Raw genomic sequence first — 26,846 nt, forward strand, 5'->3', positions numbered from 1 at the left:
ACTGCGTTATGACAACATGGCGGCGATGTTAGGCTTGCAGGAGTATGGCAGTGATACAAATTCGTCTGATGGTGAAAGCAAAAACGACCAAGAAGATTTTAACATGCACTTGAAACCCTTAATTAAGAAAGAAAAGTCTGATCTGATCGTTTCCCTTAATGCTGCTCCAGCTGTTGCACCTAAGGTAGTAAACTCAACATCGCATGGCGAAGTGTACATTTCAAGTTTTAAGTTGGAAGATCTCCCTCGCTTTGTCAGTTTACAGCTGAAATAGGCTAATAACTCTGTCTAATTAGCAACAAAGTACTACAGGATCAAGAGTGCTAACACGAAAATTTGGTTATTGTTTATCAAGTCCTCAGCATCTCATTGTTTATATGTCTTCTAAAATCCAACACATTATAAAGATAGCGAGTTTCACCGGCCGGGCGGATGCCCAGTTCCTGCCGCCGTGAGACGTTTTATTGACAATTGAAATCCAGAAGTTAAGTTATGTAAAGAGCAAATAAACATCAATATTATTTACCCAAGATTGTTAATACCACTTCAGATGCAAAATTAATTGCTTGTTTAACAAAACAAAAAGCGAAGGAAATTCAGCAAAATCAGTCATCTGCTGTTGATAGGTTATGTATTAAACAGGAAGCCACATGGTCTAAACACTCTCTTGCCGTGTGGAGGTGAAAGTGTGGCTCGTCGTCGAAAACACCCGGATGTGGCAAGCGCCTACAGCTGCACTGATACGATCTTATCAACGCTATTTTTGTTTGAAACACATATTTTTGTGTGAAATTGATGAATATATCTTTATTACTCAAGGTTAGCAAAATCAAAACTTTAAATGATATTTAAGATAAAAATTCCGTTTTTGTCTTACATCATCGAAAACCCCTAACACCAGGATACAGTTTCATTAAACTGAATAGGATTTATTAATGTAACGAGACAGGTTACCAACACCCTAGCCACATCCAACCCTTTGGCAAAACCCTAAGGATCATTGAGGGGTATTTGATAGCAAGTGGTAAAAATTCTAAGAACTGTGAAGGGATGTTAGATCAAAAAAGGGTACCTAACCCTGATGATCGTGAAAGGGTTCTTCATTGCAATGGGGATTCAAAGGCAATGGATAGAATTAAATATAACCATCCCTAAACCATGCACAACTAACCAGAAGGATCACAGAGCAGCAGCCATTTAGCTTGTAACCTGCACCCAGCAAACAACAATTTACCCCAAATCATGCATCTCTTATCATAGAGAAACAAAATTCCAGCTTTCAGTTGTCCAGCCAATGCTGTTGCATAAGAACCAGATCTAGATTTTTGGACTAGGTATGGAGTGCCTCATGGAAAACCAGGGAATTCTCATATTTGATCGGATTATGATTACAAAAACCTGTCACATTGCAAATTTGTATGTGTGTGTAAATATCTATGTAAGTTATGTATTACCATTTGCAGCAATTTTATGTGTGTAGTATCATGAAGGTCAGTTAATGTACTCAACAGTCTGATGGAATAAGCTGAGTGCAGCATTAAAGAACAACCATACCATGTTTTGGCATGTGTATTTGTTGTCTTTCGATTGATGCTTTGTGTGTGCCTTTATTTCAAGTTTGATTAGTGGGGTAACAGCACTCAGATTACCTGGGCTCAATAAAGTCACAGCTTCTGAAGGTGTTTATGATATATATAGCAATCAGTGGTTCACACTTGCCATTTCACGTCTAATTGTTCGTTCTTTGATTGAGTTATAAAAAGGTTTGATGTTGTGAATGTATTTCATGTTATATTGATGTTGCAGGGTAGCAAGTGAGAAATAACGAGTAGAGTTAAATAAAAAAAGCTGCAGTTAAAGGATATTTTATGAATTGCTAATTGATTATTGAATGTCATCTTGCATTGTGGATTTGTCAAAAGTGTTTATAGCTTTTGATATACAAAAGCAGGCAGGAATACATCCACATTTAGGCACATGTGAAAAAGCAACATACATGTACTTTATTGAAATGATTAGCCAACAATATGCTGTGTAATTGTTCATTGCTGCCTACCAGTAACTTAATCAAATGTTTTTAAGAATAATGGATATTATGAACATAGATTTCACATGTGGTATCTCAGCTGACCAATGAGACATTACATTGATCTGAAACAGCAGAAGCAATCAGTTGTAAAACAAACACAGGTTATGATATCCCAAAATGCTTTGGATATTTTCAACATTATATTGTTACAAAGACATTTGACATTGAACATGTTTGTCTGTACAGTGTTATATCTGTGGAATATTTTTCCAATGTGTGGATACTTATAACTTCTTTGGATGGAATTACAATATTTATGTTTCGTTTTCATTCATTGCTGAATGTGTGAGGCATCAGTGGTAACTGATCAAACTCTCCAAAACATTAAAATTATTTGGCAATATCAATCACCTATTCCAAAGTGCTGTTGTATAATTAAATATATTTGGTAAAAGCTGCAACTTAACTTGTTAGTAATATGTATTATTTCTGTTTATTAGAACACTTTCAATCGATGATTGCATGAAAGTTCTTTACAGTTATTATTGGAACTTTTTGACTGAATCACAAGTGGATGCGTGAAATATGTGGTCTCTGTAGGAATATTATTTACTTCTTGCTATGTATAATTACTGATGTTCACCAATAACTTCACAAGTTATGTCTTGTACATGTTGTAACTGTATTCCTCTGTTTGACTGTACCTCTTTATTGTGTATCCTTTGTCATGATAAACAGCTTCTCAGTTCTTTGATCCAGTTTGTGAATTGCTCCAAGAACAGTATTAAATTCATGTAAACCTGTCAGAGTTATAGTCCGTAATTAGCAAATTACTATTCTTTTGGGAATCATCTGATACATATTTTGATGTTTTTAGAATTGGAGTTTTGTTTCACTTTAAGGTTAGATGTGAGTAGGGCATGGGTCTCTGGTATTTCTCTTACCTCGTTCCATGAATAATTCCTGCATTAGTAGAAGAAAATAAGTAAAATTTTTGTTCTCCCTTCACTATTGACAAAATATATGTGAACATTTTGATATTCAATAAATCTCTTTGAGATTTGTTCCTTTAATATTTGATTCTCAGCAATCTTTTTAGAATTAAGTCTGAATTAAGTTGAACAAGAGCCCAAGAATTGTGTTCTTAGTCACAAACCCTGAACACTACATTTACTGAATCCTGCTTAAGCTTTGATAATCAAGATTCACATTGTTTTCTTCATGTGTATTGCATTGATCCATAACCTGAGCATGACAATAGCTTCCTTCACTCTCTCTTACAAGTATGACAGAAACAGCAGGCTACTGGACATTGATGTAAAGGAAGTCAAGCACAACCTCAAATATGAAGACATGTATGCACCCCAGGTAATGTTGTTCTAATTATTTATGGTTTTACCATTTTGAAGCTAATGCAGCTTTGTGTTTGTCAAACACCTGCAGAGATGACACTGAATTAGACAAAATGTTTACAAAGAATATGTTATTGGCTCTTACTGTGTATGTTTAATGTATATCTACTATGAAAATGTTCTACTTGCATCATCAGTTTCATTATTCTGTGTTGTTTTAGGTTGGCCCTGCACACCCATTTAAGACAAGACAGTTTCAGTCCAGTCGGAACATGCTGTCAGGTTACACAGAACCTGCTCATGTCAGCGACTTTCAGTTTGAAAATCAGCGCAGAACATTCACAAGTTACGGTATGAATTGTTCTTACATCCAATAAGACAAGACAGTTTCAGTCCAATCGGAACATGCTGTCAGTTTACACAGAACCTGCTCATGTCAGCAACTTTCAGTTTGAAAATCAGTGCACAACATTCACAAGTTACAGTATGAATTGTTCTTACATCCAATAATTCCCATGTAATATGAGTAAGTCATGTGCTGCAACTTGCAGCGGCAAGTGTATGCAAGTGAATTACCCTGTGCACAGGAGCATCTCACAATAGAAGTGTCATTTCCTTGAAAATGCTGGTAGGTATTGCACTGTAGTCCTGAATGACTCTTTGATTTGTAATTTGTGATAGTGTGACTTCCGTGAGACGTACATCATGTTTGACATGGCGGAGTCTGTAAACACTTAAGGGAACAAACTTTGTGTGTGTGTGTGTGTGTGTGTGTGTGTGTACGTACGTACTTACCTACCTTCCTACCTACCCACCCACCCACCCACCCACCAACCCACCCACCCACCAACCTTCCTACCTACCTACCTACCTACCTACCTACCTACCTACCTACCTACCTACCTACCTACCTACCTACCTACCTATATATATATGTGTGTGTGTGTGTTACTGGTGTTTACAAAAAGTTAGTTTCAAAAGCATTGACCTGCGAGGGTCTTCAGCAACCCATGCTTGGTATGAGAGGCGCGACTGGTGGAATCGTGTGGTCAGGCTTGCTGGCTTGACTGATACAGTTGTGTAGATGACTATTCATGCTGTTGATCACAATATTGTCTGGTCCAGACTCAATTATGAACAGGCCCCTCCCATATAAATGAAATATTGCTGAGCGTGTACAGTGTTAAACTAGCAAAACAAATCTTAAATGCATTGTTTTTTACCAGTGCCTCTGTAGATTGGTGGCACACTCACTGCAAGTACAAAGATTACAAGTTCAGTCCCACTAAACTGTAGGTGACATTTATTTCATTAGATCATTTCTCACATTTCCTAAAATTGTCATTGTAATTTGTGTTGTGTATATTGTATACCAAATCAAAATATATATCTGAGATTCGAAACATATCAAACACACCTTGCAATTGTTACACATGCAAGACCTGGGAAATATGCTTGTAACATACACATTTTCTGTAGAATGTCATTTAATGGTATCTTATAACCTCATTGGTCCTTTCATACCAGGTTATGCCCTTGACCCTAGTAACGACCAGGCTGAAGTTGACAAGGTCATTGGGGACAACACAGCTGCAGAGGACAACAAGGGTATGTATAGACAGCCTCAAACATGTCTCCATGGTACGCTGGATTCTGGGATAGAATTAGAATTAGGCCCCATGTAAACAATGAGATTTTGTGGTCAGACTCACTCACTTGGTTCACTGTAAGACTTGGTCATCTCCCACTATCAGTTGTTTCTCATCATAACAGCCACATGTAATTCCATAGGCCAGACTTGACTTTACACAGGTCATTCACTCTCTCTCTCATTAAGTGTTATATTCCAGTAAACTAGAAACATTTGATAATCTGATACTTATCTCTACTGCAGATGATTTTCAATACCTGATGACTTGGATCATTTAGTAGAAACTGAATGTTAGTAGATACCTAAACTGGATCCCTTTAACCTCTTAACCAAGAGATTTTGGATTCTTGTCGAGTGTCCATCTCAAATTCAGTCAGTGAATTTTGCCATCAGCATATTATCCTGAGGTGACACGCACTGGATGAAATTGTTTATTTTTCCTTATCCTGACTTATGCTTAATTGCTTACTCTCCTCTTCCTGTCAAAGGTAGTGGAACACCTGAAATCACTTGAAGTTCCCATCTAAAAGAAGCGAACGCAAAATCACACTCACCCTTGTATTACCTCCCTTTCCCTCCACATGGTCAGCTGACCATGATATTTCACTCTCTCCTTATCGCCCGACAAGGGTGGCTGGAAGCACCTGGGTTCAGCGATAATAAAATTGGGTAACCGTTCAATTATTGATGCTGAGATTTATTCCGGCGAGATGCTAGCCGTATCTCCGAGGCTTTATCCAGGGCCGGTCGAGTCCCCTCCCAAGATTCAGAAGAAACCATCTGTTGAGGCAGGGCGGTCACAGGCCAAGGAAAGTAAGTCATTCAAGTCGAAGTCTTCATCTGTAAGATCATCGCAGAATTATCCCTCGTTGATGAAGAATGTCAAGTTTTTGACGAGTCTCAGTTGATGATACGGAGTGAAGACATCAGTCACATGTCGACTGCAACCTTGGACATCGTAGACAACTCTTCAACACAGTCATCAATGCACGCACTGCATGCATTCGCCGCAGGCCCTTTCATGCAACAATTCACAATGAAGATGATGAACATGTGGAGCGACGATTGGAAGAGGAAAGACGACCACACTCGTCAACGATGTCGACTGCGATTCAGTGAGAGCATTCATCTAGACCTGCACTCACGTCTCAGGATGAAGAGGAAGTGCACAGAGAAGGGTATACCCAAGCCGAGTGAGTGCACCCTCACGAGTAGTTATACTTCGGGGAGTGATGTCACATGCTTGCGTGAGTTCACTTGTGGATGGACTCGTCAATAGAGAAGATCTCCTTCAGTCTCCCCTATTCATAGAAGACATCATATGCAATAACCTTTCCCTTCGGATTTAGATTCACTGCACTCAACGCAGCTGTTTGATGCAGACTCCTGAATCCAACATGTGCTTGATTAGGTCATGTTGAAGAAGAGCAAAGACTACAATCTTCAGCTACGTCGACTGCTGTGCCGTGTGATTACTCAACTAGATCTGCACTCACTCCAGAGCACCTACGTCGGAAAAATAAAAAATGAAAAAAGAGGATGAAGAAGGAAGACATGCGTGAACGTTTCCAGCAATAGCTCTGATTTCTGAGAAGTTATCTACGGCATTCAAGTCAGCATCCAAGTGTCAACAACAACAAGATCATCAGCAGTCCCCGGAACGATCTTTCAAGAGAGATGACATTCAGACTCGCATCTCAAGTTCAGCAATCCTGCGAATGAGAAAGAGTGAATGCTCCTGTCAACTTTCGTCACTCAAAAGAAGGATCAGCAGTTTATGTCCGAACACCTCGTCTCAACTACTGCGGAACTGAATCTACTCCTTCGACAAGATTGCCCAATAAGTTAGAGAAGTCATGATGATCAAGTCCATCGTCATCTCGACAACGGTCCTTTTCGGGACCACCAAACAACTCAAAAGAATGCTTGATAACTTGATGTAAATAAAACAAAATATAGTGCTGTTTTAGCTATAACCCAAGCAGACAAGTCAGCGTTACACTAACAAGTCCGAGTTTTTCAGAGTCCGGAGAACAAGAGATAAGAAGTTTAATACCGAAACGTCCAGGAGGTAAACATTGGAGATCATGGTCGGAACGACTGGAGTTTTCCAGATGACGTCACATCTAAAATCTGATTGGTCTTTGAGAGACAGTGCTGAATGTGGTGTTATGTTACAGTATCAGGTAGTTGTCGGTGACTTTCGAAGCCAGAAAGATGTTGATTACACACTAGATTGCCAGTTTACAGCGTCATTTGATTCGTCAGGCAGCATAGAGGTCTTCTAACAGCAGACTTATGTGGCCTATCACGAGGATTGCAGCAATGAATGACAGCTCCTGATTGTACAGGCAGCCATCTATAAATAGACTTCCTGCAAATGTCAACACACTCATTATGAATAGTATTGACGATCTGGAAACGAAGAATGACATATCTTCATGGCATACAAGTTTTTCATGAGAGAAGTCAACTCAGTCTACAGTTGGACTTCACTATCAGGCGACTAACTCAGCTCGGATGGAATGTGAATCTAAATTCCTCTGGATTTGATTCATCACTACATGGAAATACACCACTGTCCCAGTGAATTGGTGGGTCAAAGTTCATGTTAGAACAAGTTCTACTCTCTCCGCTACCATTACAACAGTGTCAGTGTCTACTTGGTCTGCTCATGTCTTCTCAGGATATGACAAAGAAGAAGACGCCTACAACTATGTCTATGACAGCGATTCCTTAGTCACGGTTTCACGTCTTGACCGGTTTACGATGCTGGACAACTTGAAACCAAAATTGCTATGGGGAACTCGCCAGTCAAATGTCTGTGCAGGAACTTATATGTTACAGTCGGCATTCAACAACAATCTCTATGTAGACACATCTCTCCAAGGAGTTGGTGCCCATCAAAACAACGAGTTGCAACACATTGGAAGACGAAGATCGAACTCTTCCCATCAGATGGATGGGAAATGAAAGTGGTGATTCATGCTATCCATCACTGGTCGACAACACTGATACGGGGACGGAGCTGAATAAAGTACCCGAGTCACTTGCCTTGCTATGCTCCTTCAAGCCGGAAGGTCTACAACATAGTTTTAGAGCTCCCGCATGGAATCTAAACATTGTACTCCAACATCTCCAGTGATGCGTACGAGCCGCTTAATCGAAACTTATTTGAACTGTTAACTCAGAAGACGCTGTTTTTTACTTGCCTTGGCTACAGCTGCATGAATGTCAGAAATTCATGCTCTAGACTTGAACCACACAAGCCTTGATGCAAGTCATCAGCAGACAGCTCATCTGGGTCTATGATGGGATTTTATTGCGAAAAATCAACTACCCAGGACAACCGGATAGATAATTCCACATACCAGCACTATCTTGAATCGCTAGACCCCATGATACTCAAGATTTATCATTATGTCCAGTCAGAGCATTGAAGATATACATGGCAAGTACCAAGTCTAGAAGGCAAAGTTTCAAGCGCCTGTTTATCCGTATATCTACTGAGACACTTACGGAAGTATCCCGCAAAACTATCTCAGTGTGGATCAGAGATGTTATATTGAAAGCCTTTTAAAGCAGCAGGATTTGAACCTCCGCGAGCCTCCAACCCACATGAAGTCAGAGCCTTGGCCTCTACACTAGCTCTACATGGGAATTGCTCGCTGTCAACTATAATTGGGGACTGCTTTTGGAAGTCAAACACGGTGTTTGCCAAAAACTACCTATGAGACATAGCCACGGAGTACGTCTCTGGCTTTCATCAGTTTGGGCCTCTTGTTGTTGCTCAGCAACTAACAGTTCCCCAACGATGCTGACTTAACTCATCTGATTTATCACGTGACTTGTGGAAGCCAGATGCTCTGCGGAGTATAGTGGTGAAAAGTCTATGCACACATCTTGAACAGACTAGTATAAGTGATTATGACCTTGTATTCATTATTAAGATAATTAATATGTAGAAAGGTCGCAACTAGCTTCGATTGTTATATCGTGATAATCATTTGCATCAGAAACTAACAAGACACTAGCTGTTAGTGCCATCACGTACCAGTCAACGAAGCTCTTTCGACTGGATGTGATTCCCCCCACAGAATCTACAACGAATATGAGAAGAATAAGACTGAATTATCGTCATTACAAGCTCCCGTAAGGGGGGGAAATTATTGGACATAATTTACAACAGACAGCAGAATCCAGCATGGTCTGACCCACCACCGTTTCAGTCGGATTCTGTAAGCAATTAAACATGAGTCAGGATAAGGAAAAATATGTAATTTTCTGAATAAAACTGATATTTTATACTCATCCTGACTCATGGCAAAAGCCCTCCCAGCCGCCCCTTATAGACAAGCTGAATTCTCGTTTTCTCGTGTCGGGCGATTAAAGGAGAGGGTGAAGTATCATGGCGGTCAGCTGTGTGATTTTACATCCGCTTCTTTTAGAAGTGCACTTCAAGTGATTTCAGGTGTTCCACTACCTTCACCAGGAAGAGGAGAGTAAGCAAGTAAGCATGAGTCAGGATAAGTATAAAATGTCAATTTTATTCAGAAAATTACATTTTTATTGTCATTCATCTGTAAATTAATGATTTATTTCATTCATGCACTTTTTGCAAGAGACAGATCATGCATAGGATATGTGTAAGATATGTTTAGGGTTTTATCTTCTTTTGATAACACATTCATCATTTGGTAGTGATTGAGATTTCACAATAGCAATGCTTGAAATGGTATAAGATGGTATACATGCTGCTGTGAAAATAAAGAAGTTAATCACCTATGAAGTTTTGACGTACCACCAACTTCTACAATGTCAGTCAGTCAAAATAAACAGATCTGTTTGGAGATATGCAGAAGGATGTGTGGGTTATGCTTGCTGTTACCCATAAGCCAGTATTTAGTGAGATGTCTGTCTGGTAATATGTTCGGTGTGTCTCATTCTGTCATTTGCAAAATGACTTCAACGTCTGTTTATATTTTTTATGCATTTAAAACAACTTTACTTTACTGAATTATTTAGCAGTACATGTAGACTCAAACTATAGATCAGGTCAAATTTAATAGCCGACTAAATTGATCACACAGACACAACACATACAGTAAATAAGAAATCCTTTTGGTCAATAGTCCTCAAAGACATTATTAGAAGTGGAATTTTCAGACTGACAACTTGATGTTTTTGTTTTATAATGTTGTGTCCTTAACAGAAAGAGGAAGAGGACCAAATTTTTTACTTATCTCTTATCATTATATGCATACTTGCCTTACTCCTCAAAAACAGACTGCAGAAGTCGAGGTCGAAAGCTTGCAAACCTAACACAAGGTGGTTCATTGAAGACATCCAGGTGGTGGGAAAGGTCACCACAGTCTCTCACGTGGCGACATGGAAAAGTCGTTCCTTTCTTATTCGTGTAATGAAGCAGGCATTGGAACTGAGATATATTCTGTAGGTTTTTTTGACTGCGTGTGTATATTTGGCCTTGAGGTCATTATTTGTTTACTGCCAGGTATGCTTTTTAGTTTGCTAACTTTGAATAAGGACTTGTTATCTGTGTGTGGCAAAAAAGAGACTTACGCAACAGATGATGGAGATGATGTGGAGATTCTCGACCAATCACAAACTGAATAGGCTTCAGACTTCATGCCCTTCTCCATCCACAGGGATGCATAAGAAGCATCCTGATTCTTAAGTTGACTGCTATTGACACTGAGCTGAAGAGAATGTTGCGTCCTTAGTCTCAGCAGCAGAGGCCAAAGCAGACAATCTCACAGGACTTGGAAGAAGATGATATTTTCATGATTGATCATCTCAAGACGATGAGATGGCAATCTCGTCCTCTGGGTGATATTGCTGGTCATGTGCGAGTGGCATTTGCTACTAATAATACCACTGCAGTGCGTTGGTCAGGTTTTCTCTCTGCATGTGATTGAGAGCCAGAATTTACAAGAAAGTTGCTTTGTCAGCCCTTTTCTGTTAGATGCCTCTTTATCGATGCCATGAGGTCGATCGACAAAGAACATTCTTCATTTACAACCATGGGGATTGCTCTCAAGTCTTTTGGGGCCATCTGTAAGTCAAATAGGCGCCCAAGACCAACTCCTACATTGGCAAGCATTACTGTGTCCATCAGGCTGGCAGTCAGGCAAGCTAATGGACAACCTACCACTGGTGACTCTGGTACCAGGGAGGTTCGGTTGACCGCAATCGTTCACCAACAAAAGATGCAATCGTTTTTTCATGACCATTTGTATGGGTTCTTCATTCGATCACTAACAGTTTGATGGTGTCGGCCTTTTGAGGATGAAAGCTTCTAAACAGCAAAACACAAACCATTCAAATTTGGCACAAAGATAATTCGATACTTACTCTGAATGTTGGTGTAAGTGATAGGTTTATGCATCTTTACAGGAACAAAAGTGAAGCTAGACATTGTTTCACAGGCTTGTGGGTTTAAATGCTGACAGATTGGAAAGATATTTGGTGGGAAAACGCACATGTATCTTCTATTTCACAGAATGGATTTTGGGGACCATGTGACCAATAGAAATTCAGTTCACCTGCCGTTCACCACTCCTAAGGTGTGTCACAATCAAGGGAAGACTCGTGCTCTGTCCTCTCCAAAGATTCTTGAAACTGTTCATACAAGCAAACGATCTCAAAACCAAAATTCCACTACCGTTGCATTTACATCAGTACCTTCATCTGTGGACTCACCCATTGAACATCTGCGCTGGAGTCTCCTTGAGCATGTTCTCTCTTGACCAGGTGCTCTTTGTGGACGCCTCTCTGCAGGGCAGGGGAGCTCACCTGAGTGGCCTCAGGGTCTCAGGGCTGTGGCCAGAGGAGCAGCAAGACTGACACATCAACAGAATTGCAGGTAGTGATCCTTGTCAGATCCTTGTCGGCTCCAACCTCCTCATTGCCACTGACAATGCTGGGGTGGTTTGGGTGATATGTAATCAGGGGACCACAGGCACATGGCTTCTTCTCGATCAAACATTCCAGTTGTACGAGATACTAGATATATAATCGAACTATAATCCGAGCCCGATCACATTCCTGGTTGCAAAAATATTGCAATCTGGTGGATGCTCTCTCCAGGCCTGGCTCACCATCTCCCATGGAGTAGATGCTTCATCAAGACGCTTTCACTCTCGTTTGCCAGGCCCATGTTAGACTTGCTCGCCATGAGCCAGAGCAAGCAACTTCCAATTTACGCGTCTCTAGTCCTGGATTCGTCCACTTGTGCGGTGGACGCACTTTCCCTGTCTAGGGAGATTCTTGACGCCTGTGCCTTCCCACCTCTGATAATACTAACGGAGGTCATTGCAAAGTTAAAACAAACCCGTCGACTGAAACTATGAGAGGTTGGTTCCCGGAAATGTCTCACCAACGCAAACCCAGTTCATCTGCTAGGGTGGAAAAGCCCTCTGCAGCATCCTCACGGCAACCAACTTCACCCAGACCTAGAGAAGATCAGTCTTTGCATTTGGGGGCAAAGACTGAGGGGGCTTTGAGGGCTAAAAGGTCATTCAGTTGGTGCTCCCAGCGTCATCTCTCATGATCGAGTTTCGACAAGGGGGCTTTATGATGACAAATGGCTTACATGTGAACAGTTCCTTGTATCCCACTGTGACTGATGGCAGCTTTACCTCAGTTTTTGGCAGAGTTTCTCCTACATCTGCAGAATTCTCGCCATCTTAAAGGTGACACCATCGCAACATGCCTCTCAGCTATCAGTTGCCAGCTAGCATTGAAAAGGAATGAGCAGACTATGTTGAAAGCCTTCAAGCTTGAGGACCAGAAGATGAAATTTCATCCACCAGCTTGGGAACTCAACATTGTTTTGCAACACTTACGAGTGCCCCATATGAACCTTTAGGTCAGGTGTCTTTTGAACTGTTATACTGAAGGACAGTCTTTTAGCCTTGGCCACAGCTGCATAAGTTAGTGAAATTCATGCCTTAGAGTCACAAGAATCCACTTTGAACAGTCTCGCCATGGTTCTGTCCATTTAGGACTCTTATGGGACTTTGTGAAATCAGTTACCAGGGCATCCAGATTGGAGGTTCACTATCCCACCTCTCCCCCCTGTAGCAGGGGATGAAGAGGCAGAAAAACTCTCACTTTGTCTGGTGAGAGTTTTGCGGGAGTACATTTCCAAGTCATCTCCTAGGCAGAGGGCGAGGAAACATCTCTTCATCCCATTGTTTTCAGGTTTCAAAGGGGAGGTCAGCAGGAACACAGTGGCTTTGTTTACGGACAGTCATCCTCAATGCCTACGAGGCAGCCAGGTTACCTCCTCCCAAGAAATCTGTGCTTTGGCTTCCACAATGGCTCTTCATAGGAATTATTCACTTCTACGATTATGGAGGGGTGTTTTTTTTTAAATCAAATACTGTCTTCGCCAGCCACTACCTTCGAGATGTGACAGTCGAGGATGTTGAAGGGCCTCTTAAGGTCACTCAACAGCTCACGCATCCTTCTCCTCACTAGGGTACGAGGAATTCTTCTCTCCCTTTGTGAGCCTGGTGGCCTTTGTATCGGGACAATCAAGATCATGCCGCACCTATTGTTACCTGTACTTGCTTCACAGTCATGGCCTTTGTTTTGCTTGCAGACCCCCAAGCAATCAGTGTTCCATACATCTGATACACTGGTCTGTTTGGATGAACATTGGCCAGAACTGTTGGATAAGATGCATGTAATGATGGTAAGAGGTAAGTAAGCCTGAAGCCCGCTGGAGTCATCTCTACCTCCCCACCATCAGCATTCTACCCTTTGTTCACAATGAAAAGAATGACATTTCCACATGGCCACGTGAGAGACTGTGGTGACCTTTCTGGTCACCCGGATGCCTTCAGTCAAACCACCTTGGCAAGTGTTAGGTTAGCAAGCTTTCGACCTCGACTTCTGCAGTCTGTTTTTGAAGAATAAGGCAAGTATGCATATAATGATGATAAGAGACAAGTATTTGAATATATAAAAAATGCTTAATTTTACCAAATTAATATGTTACTGTATGGATATTGTAAGGTGAGTAAGTTGTTCATGATCTTTTTTCCACAATATTGGCAGGTATTACAGTGTTTGAAGTAAAACCAAGTACTGGTGCCAAACGAAAGAAAGAAAAGAATAGAGATCCATCAGATATTGATGGCTACCTTGGACCCTGGGCAAAGTATGCTGATGAAAAGACTGTAATGAAGCCCACCGAGGTAATTATCCTCTGCACCATTGATATCTCTCAATATCACTGCTATATATCTCACATAACTCTTTAAGTCTCTGTATCACCTTAACAGTTACTGTGTTCAGGAAGGAACGCATCCTTGAGGGTGTAAGCGCTCAGTCAAGTAATGTTATCTTGACCCTTTCATACTGTCCTGCATGTCCTGCATCATTTCATTGTACCTGTTGACCATTGTTGAGCAAGAACTACTTTCATGTTAGAGTTAGATTCTCCATGGACACTACCTGTTTCAGATGTTGTTATATCTGTTTCAGATGTTGTTATCATGGTTGAACCCTCTCATAGAATATGACTGTATATCGTCATTGTGTCTCTCAAGGAGGAGAGGTTCTCCTTCGATACTACCAGCTTCTGATGTTGTTATTAAGCTTTGAAACCTCTGATTTTCAAATACTTAATACTACCTAATGCAAGAGTGAACCAAAAGGCCCACATGGGTTTTACTGTCTGTACTCTTTTACATTGAGTATGGCCACGGTAGTGAAGTGTCATCAGCTGGCCGATTCAGCTGGTTCCCAAAGTAGCATCTGGAACTGCTCATTGTGATGTCATTCCAACTTTACGTTACAATATGATTTGAATGACGCCACCAGTGTTGATGACGCAACAATACAACAGTGTGTGATATTTCTACATGGCCACACACATCGTTGTGCATTTTCTGTAAATCAAATGCCATTCAATCATTTTTTCAACCAATCCAATTTCAGAGAATGTTGACTTTTGGTTTACAGTATATCTTCAGTGTGTCTCTTTAGCAGGAAAGGTTCTCCATGGACACTACGTGTTTCAGATGTTTTTATCACATTTTAAACCTCTGATAGAATGTGACTGTATATCTTCACTGTGTGTCCGGCTCTCCAGGAGGTGAGGTTCTCCATGGACACTGCCTGTGTCAGATGTTTTTATCATAGTTTTAAACCTCAGATAGAATGTGACTGTATGTCTTCACTGTGTGTCTCTTCAGGAGGAGCAGAAGGAGTTGGATGAGATCCTGGCCAAGAGAAGCAAACACAGCAAGCAGGTGGAGGAGAAACCCATGGAGGAGAAGACAACTCTTCACAGTGTGTTCCTACTTCTCCCTCTTTACAGAAGCTTTAAGTTTGTCTCCACTGCCAGACACAGTTTTATCTTTTGTCCATTTGCTTATTAATCTGCCAACTTGGACCAACATGTTACAGCTGACAGAAATTGTTTTCCAAGAAGACAACTGTAGCAACAACACACAATCCACATGCAAAAGTGGATCATTATTCACAATAGTGTGATGGTTTGAATGATAAGTGCCTTGTAGTGCAGTGGATTGAAATCCTGTATTATGCAGTCTAAGTAAACTTAGCCTCAGTACTTTTCGTTGTACTCCACTACTGAGTCTAACAAAACCTTATGGGAGGTGACGTCAGGTAACCTTTTAGACTGACGAATCAGAACACACCTTACCAAACGATGAAAGTGGACATTCGCTCATACCTTGTGAACTTTTTATCTCGAAAGGGTTTGTACCTGAACGATTCCGAATGCTATTTAGCGTACGCTCGCTTCCAGGTGATGCACACGGCGCACATTACAACAGTGACAATGATGAGTCAACAGTCGCTGAAAATAGTGTTTTGGGCAATATTCAAACATGTCAGCTTGCAGAAATATTAGCTAATGGTAACCATGTCAACAGAAACCCCAAAGCGTATATACTGCAAGTGTGAAGTTTTGTTTGTGGAGAGATCTGTGTCACTGACCTGAATATTTTGTAAGTCCCTCCGATCCTTAAGTAGTAGCTGTTGTCTGTTTGGTTAAACCTATTTAACCGTCTCGTGTTTAATTGGACTGTCATAGGTTGCTCAAAGGTTACCTGACACGACCTTCTACTAGGATTTATTAGACTCCGTGGTGGAGTGTAACAAAGAACATTGAGACTAAGTTCACTTAAACTGTGTATTATGTGATTTGAAACAATACATATTTATTTACTGATTGCATAAAAATGTTTGTGTTTAGTTAAAGATGCATACGACTACCAAGGACGGTCATTCCTCCATGCACCACAAGATGTTGGGGTCAACTTGCGGTCAGAGGAGCCACCAGAGAAATGTTTCTTGCCAAAGAAGTTGATTCACACCTGGTCAGGCCACAGCAAGGGTGTGGCAGCCATCAGGTGGTACCCCCATACTGCTCACCTCATGTTGTCTGCTGGCATGGACACAAAAATCAAAGTAAGAACAAGAAGTTTAGAGTTTTCAACCTTCCATCAATTTGCATTTGCTAAACAACTATAATATTTCCTTATCCTCACTTATGGGAATAATTGATATAATTGCTTATCTCCCTTCCCTTTCGACGCTTACATGGAAACTTGAATCCCTTTGTTCCTAAGAACAGTAAAAAACAATCATCTGTGAGAAGCCCCACTTTGGGACCAAAAGTCTACCCACTTGACTCAAGCTGTGCTCTCATCACTTTCTCCTTCATCAAGCAGACATTTGGGCAGTTTCCTTGCTCCATTTTATATAGAGCTTCTCAGTAGGCCCAGGTGTGAGCATATTTGTTACCTTTGAAAGGGAAGGGAGATAAGCAATTATATCATAAGTCAGAATATCATTTTTGTCATAAAAAATACATATTTTGTATATCATTTGTGACTCAGTTGTTCAAGATAAGGAATTACTAACACACAGTATGCAAATAGCCACTGGCCTGCTGGCCTGTGGCTGGTAAAATTCTGTCGGACCAGTAAATCCCCACAATCACTGCCCCGACTGGTTAGTGAATTTTCAAGGGGTCATTTTGTAAATATATCACTCTCTGACTTGTTAAGTTATGTGATCATAAACACAATAACTCAGAAATTCAGACTTGTGGTTTTGTTTATATTTTATTTTGCATTTTGCTTTTCGTTTCTACATTAAAATATTGTGCTAGTGAATTATTTTAGTAACTTTCAGACATAGCTAGACTGGCTATCAAAATTTAGAAACTATTTTGCAAACTGCAAACTTTAAGTACTGTATGAATTCCCGCAGTTCGGTATTTTCAGTGGGTAGCATAGAAAATGTTACTGTCTTGTAAGCAAGGTACTTTGAAAATAATAAAAGAGAACTCAGCCAATCAGAAAATGATATTTATGTATAAGATAGAATCATAGCATTTAGGGGTAAAACAGTTTTCTATGTTCCACTTTATGCTAAATGAACTAATTTGGGTTAGCTGCAGTATTTACTAAAAATACTTCGTTTTGCTTAAATTTGTAATGACAAAATATCCATATCCAGATTTGGGAAGTATACAACGAGCGTCGGTGTGTGCGAACATACTCAGGCCATAAGCAGGCCGTGAGAGACATCACCTTCAACAACGATGGCAAGGAGTTTCTCAGCTGTGGCTATGACAGATACTGCAAGTTGTGGGACACAGAGACAGGTGAGTAGGACACTGAGACAGGTGAGGGGTGGTGAGGTGAGAGGAAAGACACAGGTGGTGAGGTGAGGGGTAGGACAGAGGTGGTGAGGTGAGGGTAGGGTCACACAGGTGGTGATGAGTAGGACACAAAAGTTGTGAGGGGTAGGATACATGTGGTGATGGGTAGGACACAGAGGTGGTGAGGTATAGGTTAAAACATGCCTCTGGGGTTAAACCGGAGGAGGAGGGATTTCCTGACTCTGATGGTTTTACATTGTCTACCAAAACCGAGGAGAAGTGTTTTCTCTAACATATATACCATCAATGATGGGTAATTACAATGTAGATGATCATTTAATGAAGCTACATAACAATAACTGAAGCGCACGTAAAATCAATTTAATGGAAGTAACTATAAATAGATAATTTAACCCCTCCACCTTCATCACCCCAGTGGCGGTAGAGGGTCTGCCTGTGGATCTGAGAATTGCGGCTCCAAACACACATGGAGAACACATTTGTATTGTGAGTTTAATCTTGAACAATATTTATCAGTTGATTTCAAGCACTCATGTATCATGTGAATGTTGATGTTCGCATGAAGTTAGGAAAAGTAAAACCTGGGTAGCGGTCTTACTAACAAAAAGTAAAACCTGGGAAGTGGTCTTACTGACAAAAAGTAAAACCTGTCCCTCCAAAACAAAAACCTCAAATGTGCTTATTCTGGGAAAACAAGAGATGACCTCATATATGGTGAGAAGCACTAGAGGTGTTGAGGTGAGGGATAGGACACTGAAATGGTGAAGGGTAGGACACACAGGTGGTGATGAGTAGGAACAGGTAGAGAGGTGTGGGTAGGGACACATAGGTGGTGAGGGGAAGGACACAGAAGTGTTGAAGGGTAGGATAGAGGGGTGGACACAGAGGTGGTGAGGTGAGGGGTAGGACACCGAAATGGTGAAGGGTAGGACACACAGGTGGTGATGAGTAGGAACAGGTGGAGAGGTGTCGGTAGGGACACATAGGTGGTGAGGGGAAGGACACAGAAGTGTTGAAGGGTAGGATAGAGAGGTGGTGAGGGGTGGACACAGAGGTGGTGAGGGGTAGGACAACAAAGTGAAGAGGAGTAGGACACAGACAGTAGACACGGCTTCGTTTCTGCATGACTCATGACTCACAGATGAGGTATGCCGAAGGAAATAATCTCAGACAATGGAACTAACTTTGTTGGTGTTGCAAAGGAGCTGAAACAACTTGTTGCTGGTCTAGATTCAGGTGTGGTTAAAACAACTTTGGCAAACAAAAGTGACAACTGGTTGTTCAATCTCCCAAATGCACCATACTTTGACAGGGTCTTTGAGTCCTTAGTGAAGTCGGCCAAAAGAGCTGTTTGTGCCATTTTGAGTTCAGGGGATGTTAGTGATGAGGAGCTTATGACAGCCTACACAGGAAGCCCTTATGAATTCTAGACCTTTGACCTATCAAAGTGCATATCCACAGGATGATGTTCCACTAACGCCCAATCATTTCCTTCATGGTCAGGTAGGTGGAGAATATGCGCCAGAGTTAGACTCAACCTCCATCAGTCCTAAGAAGTGATGGAGACGAGTTCAAGAACTCCTTAGACACATGTGGAAACGATGGATGAGAGAGTGGCTCCCATCTCTCAACATCAGAAGGAAATGGTTCACATCATCCAGAGACCTACAGGTTGATGATGTTGTTATAGTAGTATCTCCGGATACTCCTCATGGTGTTTGGCCTCTAGGTAGAGTGCTGAAGACCTATCCTGGAAGGGATGGTCACGTGCACGTTCTCGACGTTCAGGTTGGCTCTACTGTCTTGAAAAGACCTATCACAAAGGTCTGCCCTCTTGAATGGAGTTCAATGCTGAATTTGTGATGATGCTTAACAGCATGTAATGTACTTACAGATAGTTTTACTTATGTTTCCCATTTGGCCAGTTTTAATGATAGACATAGGCAGTGATTGAAATAATTTTTCAACTCAACCCGACAGCCGGGCTGGTGGCCCATAAATATTGCCTGCCCATCTTGAAAGTTGCCTGCCCACCTGTTTAACTTACTTCTTTGCAATAACTTACAAAAATGATGCCATCTTGAAACAAGTACAAACGAGTAAGTAACCCTCTCTTTGATTTGTTGTTATTGAACCATGAGACTACAGATATCCAATCATAGCGTAGCTTCCTACGCCAGCTAGTTTTTGTGTCCTATTGCTGTCTTCACTGGCTGAAGAGTTGTCCATGTATAATTAAGGAATATACTCGTAGCTTTCATTCATCTTTCTTAAATCAAATTATGACATGATAATTAAAATATAATGATCATCCTGAGAGTGAACTGAAAGTAGGTCAACCTTAGAAATTTCAGCCAGACAATCAGGCAGCCCCACTCAAAATTTACCGGCCATGGGCAGTTGGGCAGGCCGTTATTTTGATCACTGGACATAGGTCTGTCATGGAGGGGGCATGTTCTGAAGAGTTTGTAATGTTTTTGGTTTGATAACAGAAACGCAGCCAGGTCATGGAATTTCATGCTGCGCAAGATTTTGTACAAGGTCCGACTGACTGCACATCGTTAACAGGGTTAAATATATACTTTGAGTGTCAGGGAGTGAAAGGGTGTTGATGGGTTGCTTTCCCCAAGTAGTAGAAATATTAGAAATAGAAACATAGTGGAAGAAAGTTTTCAGTTGACAATTTGCCAGTATATAAACAGACAACAGTTTCATATTCAGTTTAAAGTTCATAATTTATTAGTTTATTTCTCATTTCGTTATGAAGGGAATTTCACGTTTAGTTGCTTACAAGAGAATTTCACATTTAGTTGCTTACAAGGGGATTTTACATTTAGTTCGTTAAAAGGTAAGTCAAAATTTATCTTAATAAGTTGGTTTAATTTCCACTGCACAACAGGTGGTGAGGTGAGGAGTAGGATACAGGTGTTGAGATGTGGGTAGGAAAATAGGTGGAGAGGAGAGGGGTAGCAAAATAGGTTGAGAGGTGAGGCTTAGTTAATGGGTAGGGGACATACACAGAGTATAGCAGCTTATCACCTTGTACGGCGGCGTTTCGGTAGCCTAGTGTTTAAAGCATACAGGTCATCACGTCAAAGGCCTGGGTTTGATTCCCCACATAAGTACAATGTGTGAGGCGTATTTCTGGTGTCCCCCACAGTGATATTTCTGGAATGTTGCTAAAATTGGTGTAAAACCACTCTCACTCAATCTCACCTTGTACAACATCATGATATTACTCAGATACCTTCTTCCAATTACACTACTTCATTCACTCATTGGCTCAGACACAGGTTTCTCAGTTCGGATGAGTTTTGGTTTTGTATTGTCTGTCTATTTAACCACATAAAAATGCACTTGGATTCATGTGTTATGTTTGTTTGGCTGGGTCTGTAGTCCGATGATTGTGCGATTTCACAAACTGTTTGTTCCTGTATACCAGGTCAGTGCAAGTCCCACTTCACCAGCCGGAAGGTGCCCTACTGCATCAAGTTTAACCCTGATGAGGACAAGCAACATCTGTTTGTGGCTGGAACTTCAGATAAAAAGATTGTGTGTGTAAGTATTTGGGTTTGTTTGTTTTTTTTGACAATATATAACAATGTTAAACATTCACTGGAACCACCTTGCTCCCAGCTTGATCCAGGTTACCTTGTCTCTACTTTAATCATCCAAAAGGATGTATGAGCATTCCTCTTAAACTGCAGTTAGGAACAGACTCAGATATTCATCTTTCTGTGCTTTGGGTGTGTACCAATAAGGAAAGCTAAACATGGTAGGCAACTTCTCTTGTGTGTTCAGGCTAAATAAACTTAGTCTCAGTACTTTTCGTTACACTCCACTACTGAGTATAAAGAAACTTGTTACGTAACCTTTGAATGACCTGTGATCATCCAATCAAATGTAAGAGTGCCGAATGGATTTAACCAATCAGACAATGGTTACTGTTTAGGGGTTGGTGGGACTTAAAAAATTCACTAATCACTGACACTGATCCCTCAAGAAACGAAAATTCACGTAAAACACAGGTATTTGACCTGAAGTATACATGCGTAGGGTTTTCTGATGGCATAGTTACCAATAGCTAGTATTTCCACAAGCTGACATCCGAGAATATTGACAAAACCGGTATTTTGAGCAACTGTTTACTCCCTGTTGACAGTATTGTATAGTGCTCCATGTGCATTAGCCGGCAGCAATCGTATGCTAAATACCATTCGGAATCGTTCGGATACAAACCTTTCTGAGGTAAAAGTTCAGAAGGTATGTGCAGATATCTACTTTTGCTATTTGGTAAGCTGTGTTCTGACTGGTCAATCTCGAAGGCTACCTGACGACCTCCTACAGGTTTGGTTTAAACTTAGTAGGGGAGTGTAACAAAAAGTAGTGAGACTATGTTTACATAGACTACTTGTGTGTTCATTTCATTATCTTTGAGATCTGGTGAATATTGTTGGTGTGTATTAATTGTAGGGAAGGTAACTGCAAGTGTACTGGTGTCTGTTAACAGAGGGACATCAGGTGAGGGGATGTGGTTACAGGGGAGGTAACTGCAAATGTACTGGTGTTTGTTTACAGTAGGATATCAGAGGCGTGTTCAGAACCACGAGCGCTGGCATGGGTCCTAAACGGATGCGAGCGCTTAGTTACATTAAACCATTTGTGACCATCTCATGTTATGCCTGGAAAAGCCGAATAGCTTTTCGTCTTCTTGTTGGAGGTTACGGAAAGGAGCGAGTGGTGACAAATGACATAAACATGTCATTTGTCAAGATGTTAGGGATGTCAACTTCTTTATTCTTTACACGTTTCTTGGCTATTCCTTGCCCATTCGTCAGGTGGATGCTAACTGATGACAATGATTTGAATGGATTATTTTCTATTAAACATGTCGGCATCATTGTTTGCTTGGTGAGGCAGCTGTGAGGATGGTTCGCAGACGCTTGTCCAGGCACAGGCGTTCAGGATTGAACGCTCGCGGTGTTCACGATTCTGAACATGCCTCAGGTAAAGGGAGGTGGTTACAGGGGAGGTAACTGTAAGTGTACTGGTGTCTGTTTACAGTGGGACATCAGGTAAAGTTATGTGGTTACAGGGGAGGTAACTGTAAGTGTACTGGTGTCTGTTTACAGTGGGACATCAGGTAAAGTTATGTGGTTACAGGGGAGGTAACTGTAAGTGTACTGGTGTCTGTTTATAGTGGGACATCAGGTAAAGTTATGTGGTTACAGGGGAGGTAACTGTAAGTGTACTGGTGTCTGTTTATAGTGGGACATCAGATCGGGTGAGGTGGTGCAGGAGTATGATCGCCATCTTGGAGCTGTGAACAGCATCACATTTGTTGACCAGAACCGTAGATTTGTAACAACTTCTGATGACAAAAGTTTAAGAGTTTGGGAGTGGTGAGTATCAAGTTGATTGTATATGTGACATGCTGAATATGACCTAAATATATATGACAAGCTTATTGTGAAATGGTCTAAATTTGTGTTACTTACTTGTATTTGACATGTTCCATGAAGGTCTCGGGGTAGAATAGGCCTTCAGCAACCCATGCTTGCCATTAAAGGCGACTATGCTTGTCGTGAGAGGCGACTAACGGGATTGGGTGGTCAGGCTCGCTGACTTGGTTGACACATGTTATTGGTTCCCCAATTGCGCAGATCAATGCTCATGTGGTTTATCAATGGATTCTCTGGTCCAGACTCGATTATTTACAGGCTGCAGCCATATAGCTGGAATATTGCTGAGTGCGACGTAAAACTTAACTCACTCACACACTGTACTTGACATACTTGAAAGTTAATGACCTACGTGTGTTTGCTATGCTTGTTTATATATATTAATCACTTTTTTGACATTAAGCTCAGTGAATGACATACATGATGATGATGATGTATATTTGTTGCCTTTAGTTACATATTTGCTAAACTTTCATCAGGGACATTCCAGTGGATTTCAAGTACATTGCAGATCCATCCATGCACTCGATGCCATCTGTAACTCTCTCTCCTAATGGTAGGCTATTCTTGTCATTCTCCACATGGTACACCTCTCCTAATGATGGTATCACCGTTAAAAGTAGATACCACCATTCTGATCAAGTGGATAGAGTGTTGTCGGGAGTTTAGAAGGACTGTGGTTTAATCCCAAGTAGTGAAGTACAAAAACATGTTGAAAATGGTCCTTGTTAAGTGGTCTCATGTTTGGGCATCAGTAGGATAAAAGCCATGTTGAATTTCTATGTGTTATCACAGTGATAGTGCCTTTTTACCCAGTGTGGACTTGTGCAAGTTGGAAATAGACATACACACATGGATGTGCTGGTCAGTCTCTTTCCTTTTGGTTAAACACTCCCATTGACCTATGTTCGAATGGTAGCCACTCTAGTATATGCTTACTCCCCCAACACTCCACAGGCCACTCTTATGCTGCTGTTCAGCACAGATGTGGATTCATTGATATGATACACTATTGTTTTGGTCACTGTGATACAAGAAGTCTGCAGGTGTTGTGTGCTGCCATGATTGTGATTACAGACAATGATCTTTCACAGGACCATGTAGTAATGCCAAACATTGAAATACATTGCACATATATACTCATCAGAAAACCACAAGACTTACATGTATTTTATTCTGTGCAGACATTTTATTGCATACAATAACTGTTATTTTCTTCAGGGAAGTGGTTGGCTTGTCAGTCTATGGATAACAAGATTTGTGTATTCAATGTCCTCAACCGCTTCAAGTTCATGAGAAAGAAGACATTTACTGGTCACATGGTGAGACTCAAGTGTAGTCATCTTTGTTAACTGATGATGTTGAGAGGGGAGATGTGTGCTGCAAAAATTTTGTTGTAAACTTGTATGTTTGTGTAATTATAATGGTTAACTGTTTTTGTCTGCTGTTTCTAAAAAGTGAACATTGTTTTCCTTGTGAAATACAGGAAAACATTCTCATGTAATATAAGATAAAATTTGAGACTGTCTGAATCCCAATGCTCTCTCAGTGGAGTCAGGGATATTGACACAACACTATCCTACTGCTGTTTGTTTCAGGTGGCCGGCTATGCTTGTTCCATTGACTTCTCTCCCGAAATGAGGTATCTCTCAAATATTATTGAGATTCACGAAAATAAAGTTAAAGTCTTCATTAAGTGAGAACAATCCCAAATATGTAAAATTTTAATCATGAGCAGTATGAATATTTTTGTCATCAATGTGTCATCCCCTGCTGACATCCCTTGTCAATTAATCATTGTTCTGTTTGTTACAGCTATATAATCTCCGGAGATGCGGATGGCAAACTTTACATCTGGGACTGGAAGAGCACGAAACTGTACAACAAGTGGAAGGCACATGACGATGTGTGTATCGGAGTGTTGTGGCACCCCCATGAGACATCCAAGGTTGCCACATGTGGCTGGGATGGGGTCATCAAGTACTGGGACTGAGGTGGATGCTGGGACAATTAACACAGATTTGCTTTTACACTGACCAAACATCTGAGGCTATTCCGGACTGATGCAGTCTATGGATATCACAGGATATGTGTCAATAGTGGAAAATTCCATTCCTCAGTGTTTAGCAATATATATAGTAAACAGCATCAGCAGTGCAAGACAGGTAATTGCTGTGACATGATACCATCAATAGGAAATACCTGTCTCCACGCAACCTGCCCCCAGTAAACACAGTCTCCTCCATGCTGATTTCCCCCTCCCAATGCAACCTGCCCCCAGTGAACACCCACCCATCCTAAACACTGCCATAAGGTAGATGGCGCTGCATGGGAGCGACATGTAGTGGCAGTCTAAGTAAACTTCGTCTCAGTGTATTTTGTTACACTCCACCACTGAGTCTAACAAAACAGGTCGCGTCAGGTAACCTTTGAACGACAAATGGCCGTCCAATCAAATGCAAGATGGTTAAATAGATTTAACCAATCAGACGACGGCTACTATTTACGGATCAGAGGGACTTTCAAAATATTCAAGTCACCGACACAGATATCTCCACAAACAAAAAGACGCACGTAACTCAGTTATATCACCTGCAGTATATACGCTTTGGGGTTTCTGTTGACATTGTTAGCATTAACTGATATTTCCGCAAGATAACATCCTTGAATAATAATATCCAAAAACACTATTTTCAGCAACTGTTTACTCACTGTTGTCATGGTTGTACGTACACCGTGTGCATCACCCGGAAGCGAACATACGCTAAATAGCATCCGGAATCGTTCAAAAGGTATGTGTGAATGTGCACTTTCACAGTTTGGTAAGCTGTGTTCTGATTGGTCATTCTCAAAGGTTACCTGACGCAACCTCCCATAAGGTTTCGTAAGATTCAGTAGTGGACTGTAACGAAAGTACTGAGGATAAGTTTACTTAGACTGCAGGTAGTGGCAGAGATCTCGCTTATATGTCACTGTGACATACACAGAGCTATGATTGTAAGTTCTCCCTTCATGAAGACCACTCTAGTATCAAGACTTTGAGATATATTCTGAGTTGAATGTGAGGAATTATGATGCAGAAATTCTGCAGATAGACATTGGTTCCAAGTGTAAATACAGTGTGTGACTGTACATAATAGGATGGTGATGCAAGTATTGTGATACACTTTCATGACTCAAGTGTAGATTTTGTAAATAAATCATTCTTATACAACCTGATTGTCTTGTTAAAACCACAGCATACAACAAATAGGTTAAATAATTTTTGATAGCAATATGTGACCCAGATGACAGTGTACACTCTCATTTATGAAAACTGTCTGATGATGTGAATAAAGAGGTAAGGTCACTTAATATGATTTGCATTTCAGAACAGTCATCCCTGCATTTTGAGTATCTATGTATATTTCCCCATCACTGTGGTATGTTAACTTCAGTTATGAGGTTTGTCATGTGTTTCAGTACTTGTTTTAGAAGAGGAGTTTTGCAAGGTTTGGGGTGTAAGGGATTTTTTTGGTGTGATGCCAAAAAGTTTACAGTGAACTGTTTGTTAACAAAATAACTGAGGGTCCTTGCTGATTGTGTGTGTGATTGTATTGGGTCTTGTTATTCTTAAGCGAGTGTTGTAGATTATGCAGCCATATATGTACAATATTATGGA

At 40.9% G+C, this 26,846-nt stretch overlaps 1 protein-coding gene across 1 annotated transcript; it reads left to right on the top strand.

Annotated features, from left to right (window-relative positions):
* LOC137286691 (pre-mRNA-processing factor 17-like) lies at positions 1–26,399 on the top strand. The gene is made up of 14 exons (XM_067818669.1): positions 1–184; positions 3,314–3,397; positions 3,603–3,732; positions 4,909–4,989; positions 14,117–14,256; positions 15,259–15,355; positions 16,287–16,501; positions 17,558–17,705; positions 21,166–21,281; positions 22,992–23,125; positions 23,665–23,741; positions 24,407–24,507; positions 24,784–24,827; positions 25,001–26,399. The coding sequence occupies exons 1-14, from the start codon at positions 17–19 to the stop codon at positions 25,176–25,178; spliced, it is 1,713 nt and encodes a 570-aa protein (XP_067674770.1). The 5' UTR covers positions 1–16; the 3' UTR covers positions 25,179–26,399.
* Positions 26,400–26,846: the final 447 nt, after the last annotated feature.

This window comes from Haliotis asinina, chromosome 6 (assembly GCF_037392515.1).
Source record: "Haliotis asinina isolate JCU_RB_2024 chromosome 6, JCU_Hal_asi_v2, whole genome shotgun sequence".
Taxonomy (NCBI): Eukaryota; Metazoa; Mollusca; class Gastropoda; order Lepetellida; family Haliotidae; genus Haliotis; species Haliotis asinina.

What these genes read in the sequence shown, in the direction of transcription:
- LOC137286691 (XM_067818669.1), top strand. Translation starts at nt 17, where the DNA reads ATGGCGGCGATGTTAGGCTTGCAGGAGTATGGCAGTGATACAAATTCG. An exon ending in CTGTAATGAAGCCCACCGAG is followed by an intron (nt 14,257 to 15,258) that starts GTAATTATCCTC and finishes GTGTCTCTTCAG; the next exon opens with GAGGAGCAGAAGGAGTTGGA. An exon ending in GCATGGACACAAAAATCAAA is followed by an intron (nt 16,502 to 17,557) that starts GTAAGAACAAGA and finishes ATCCATATCCAG; the next exon opens with ATTTGGGAAGTATACAACGA.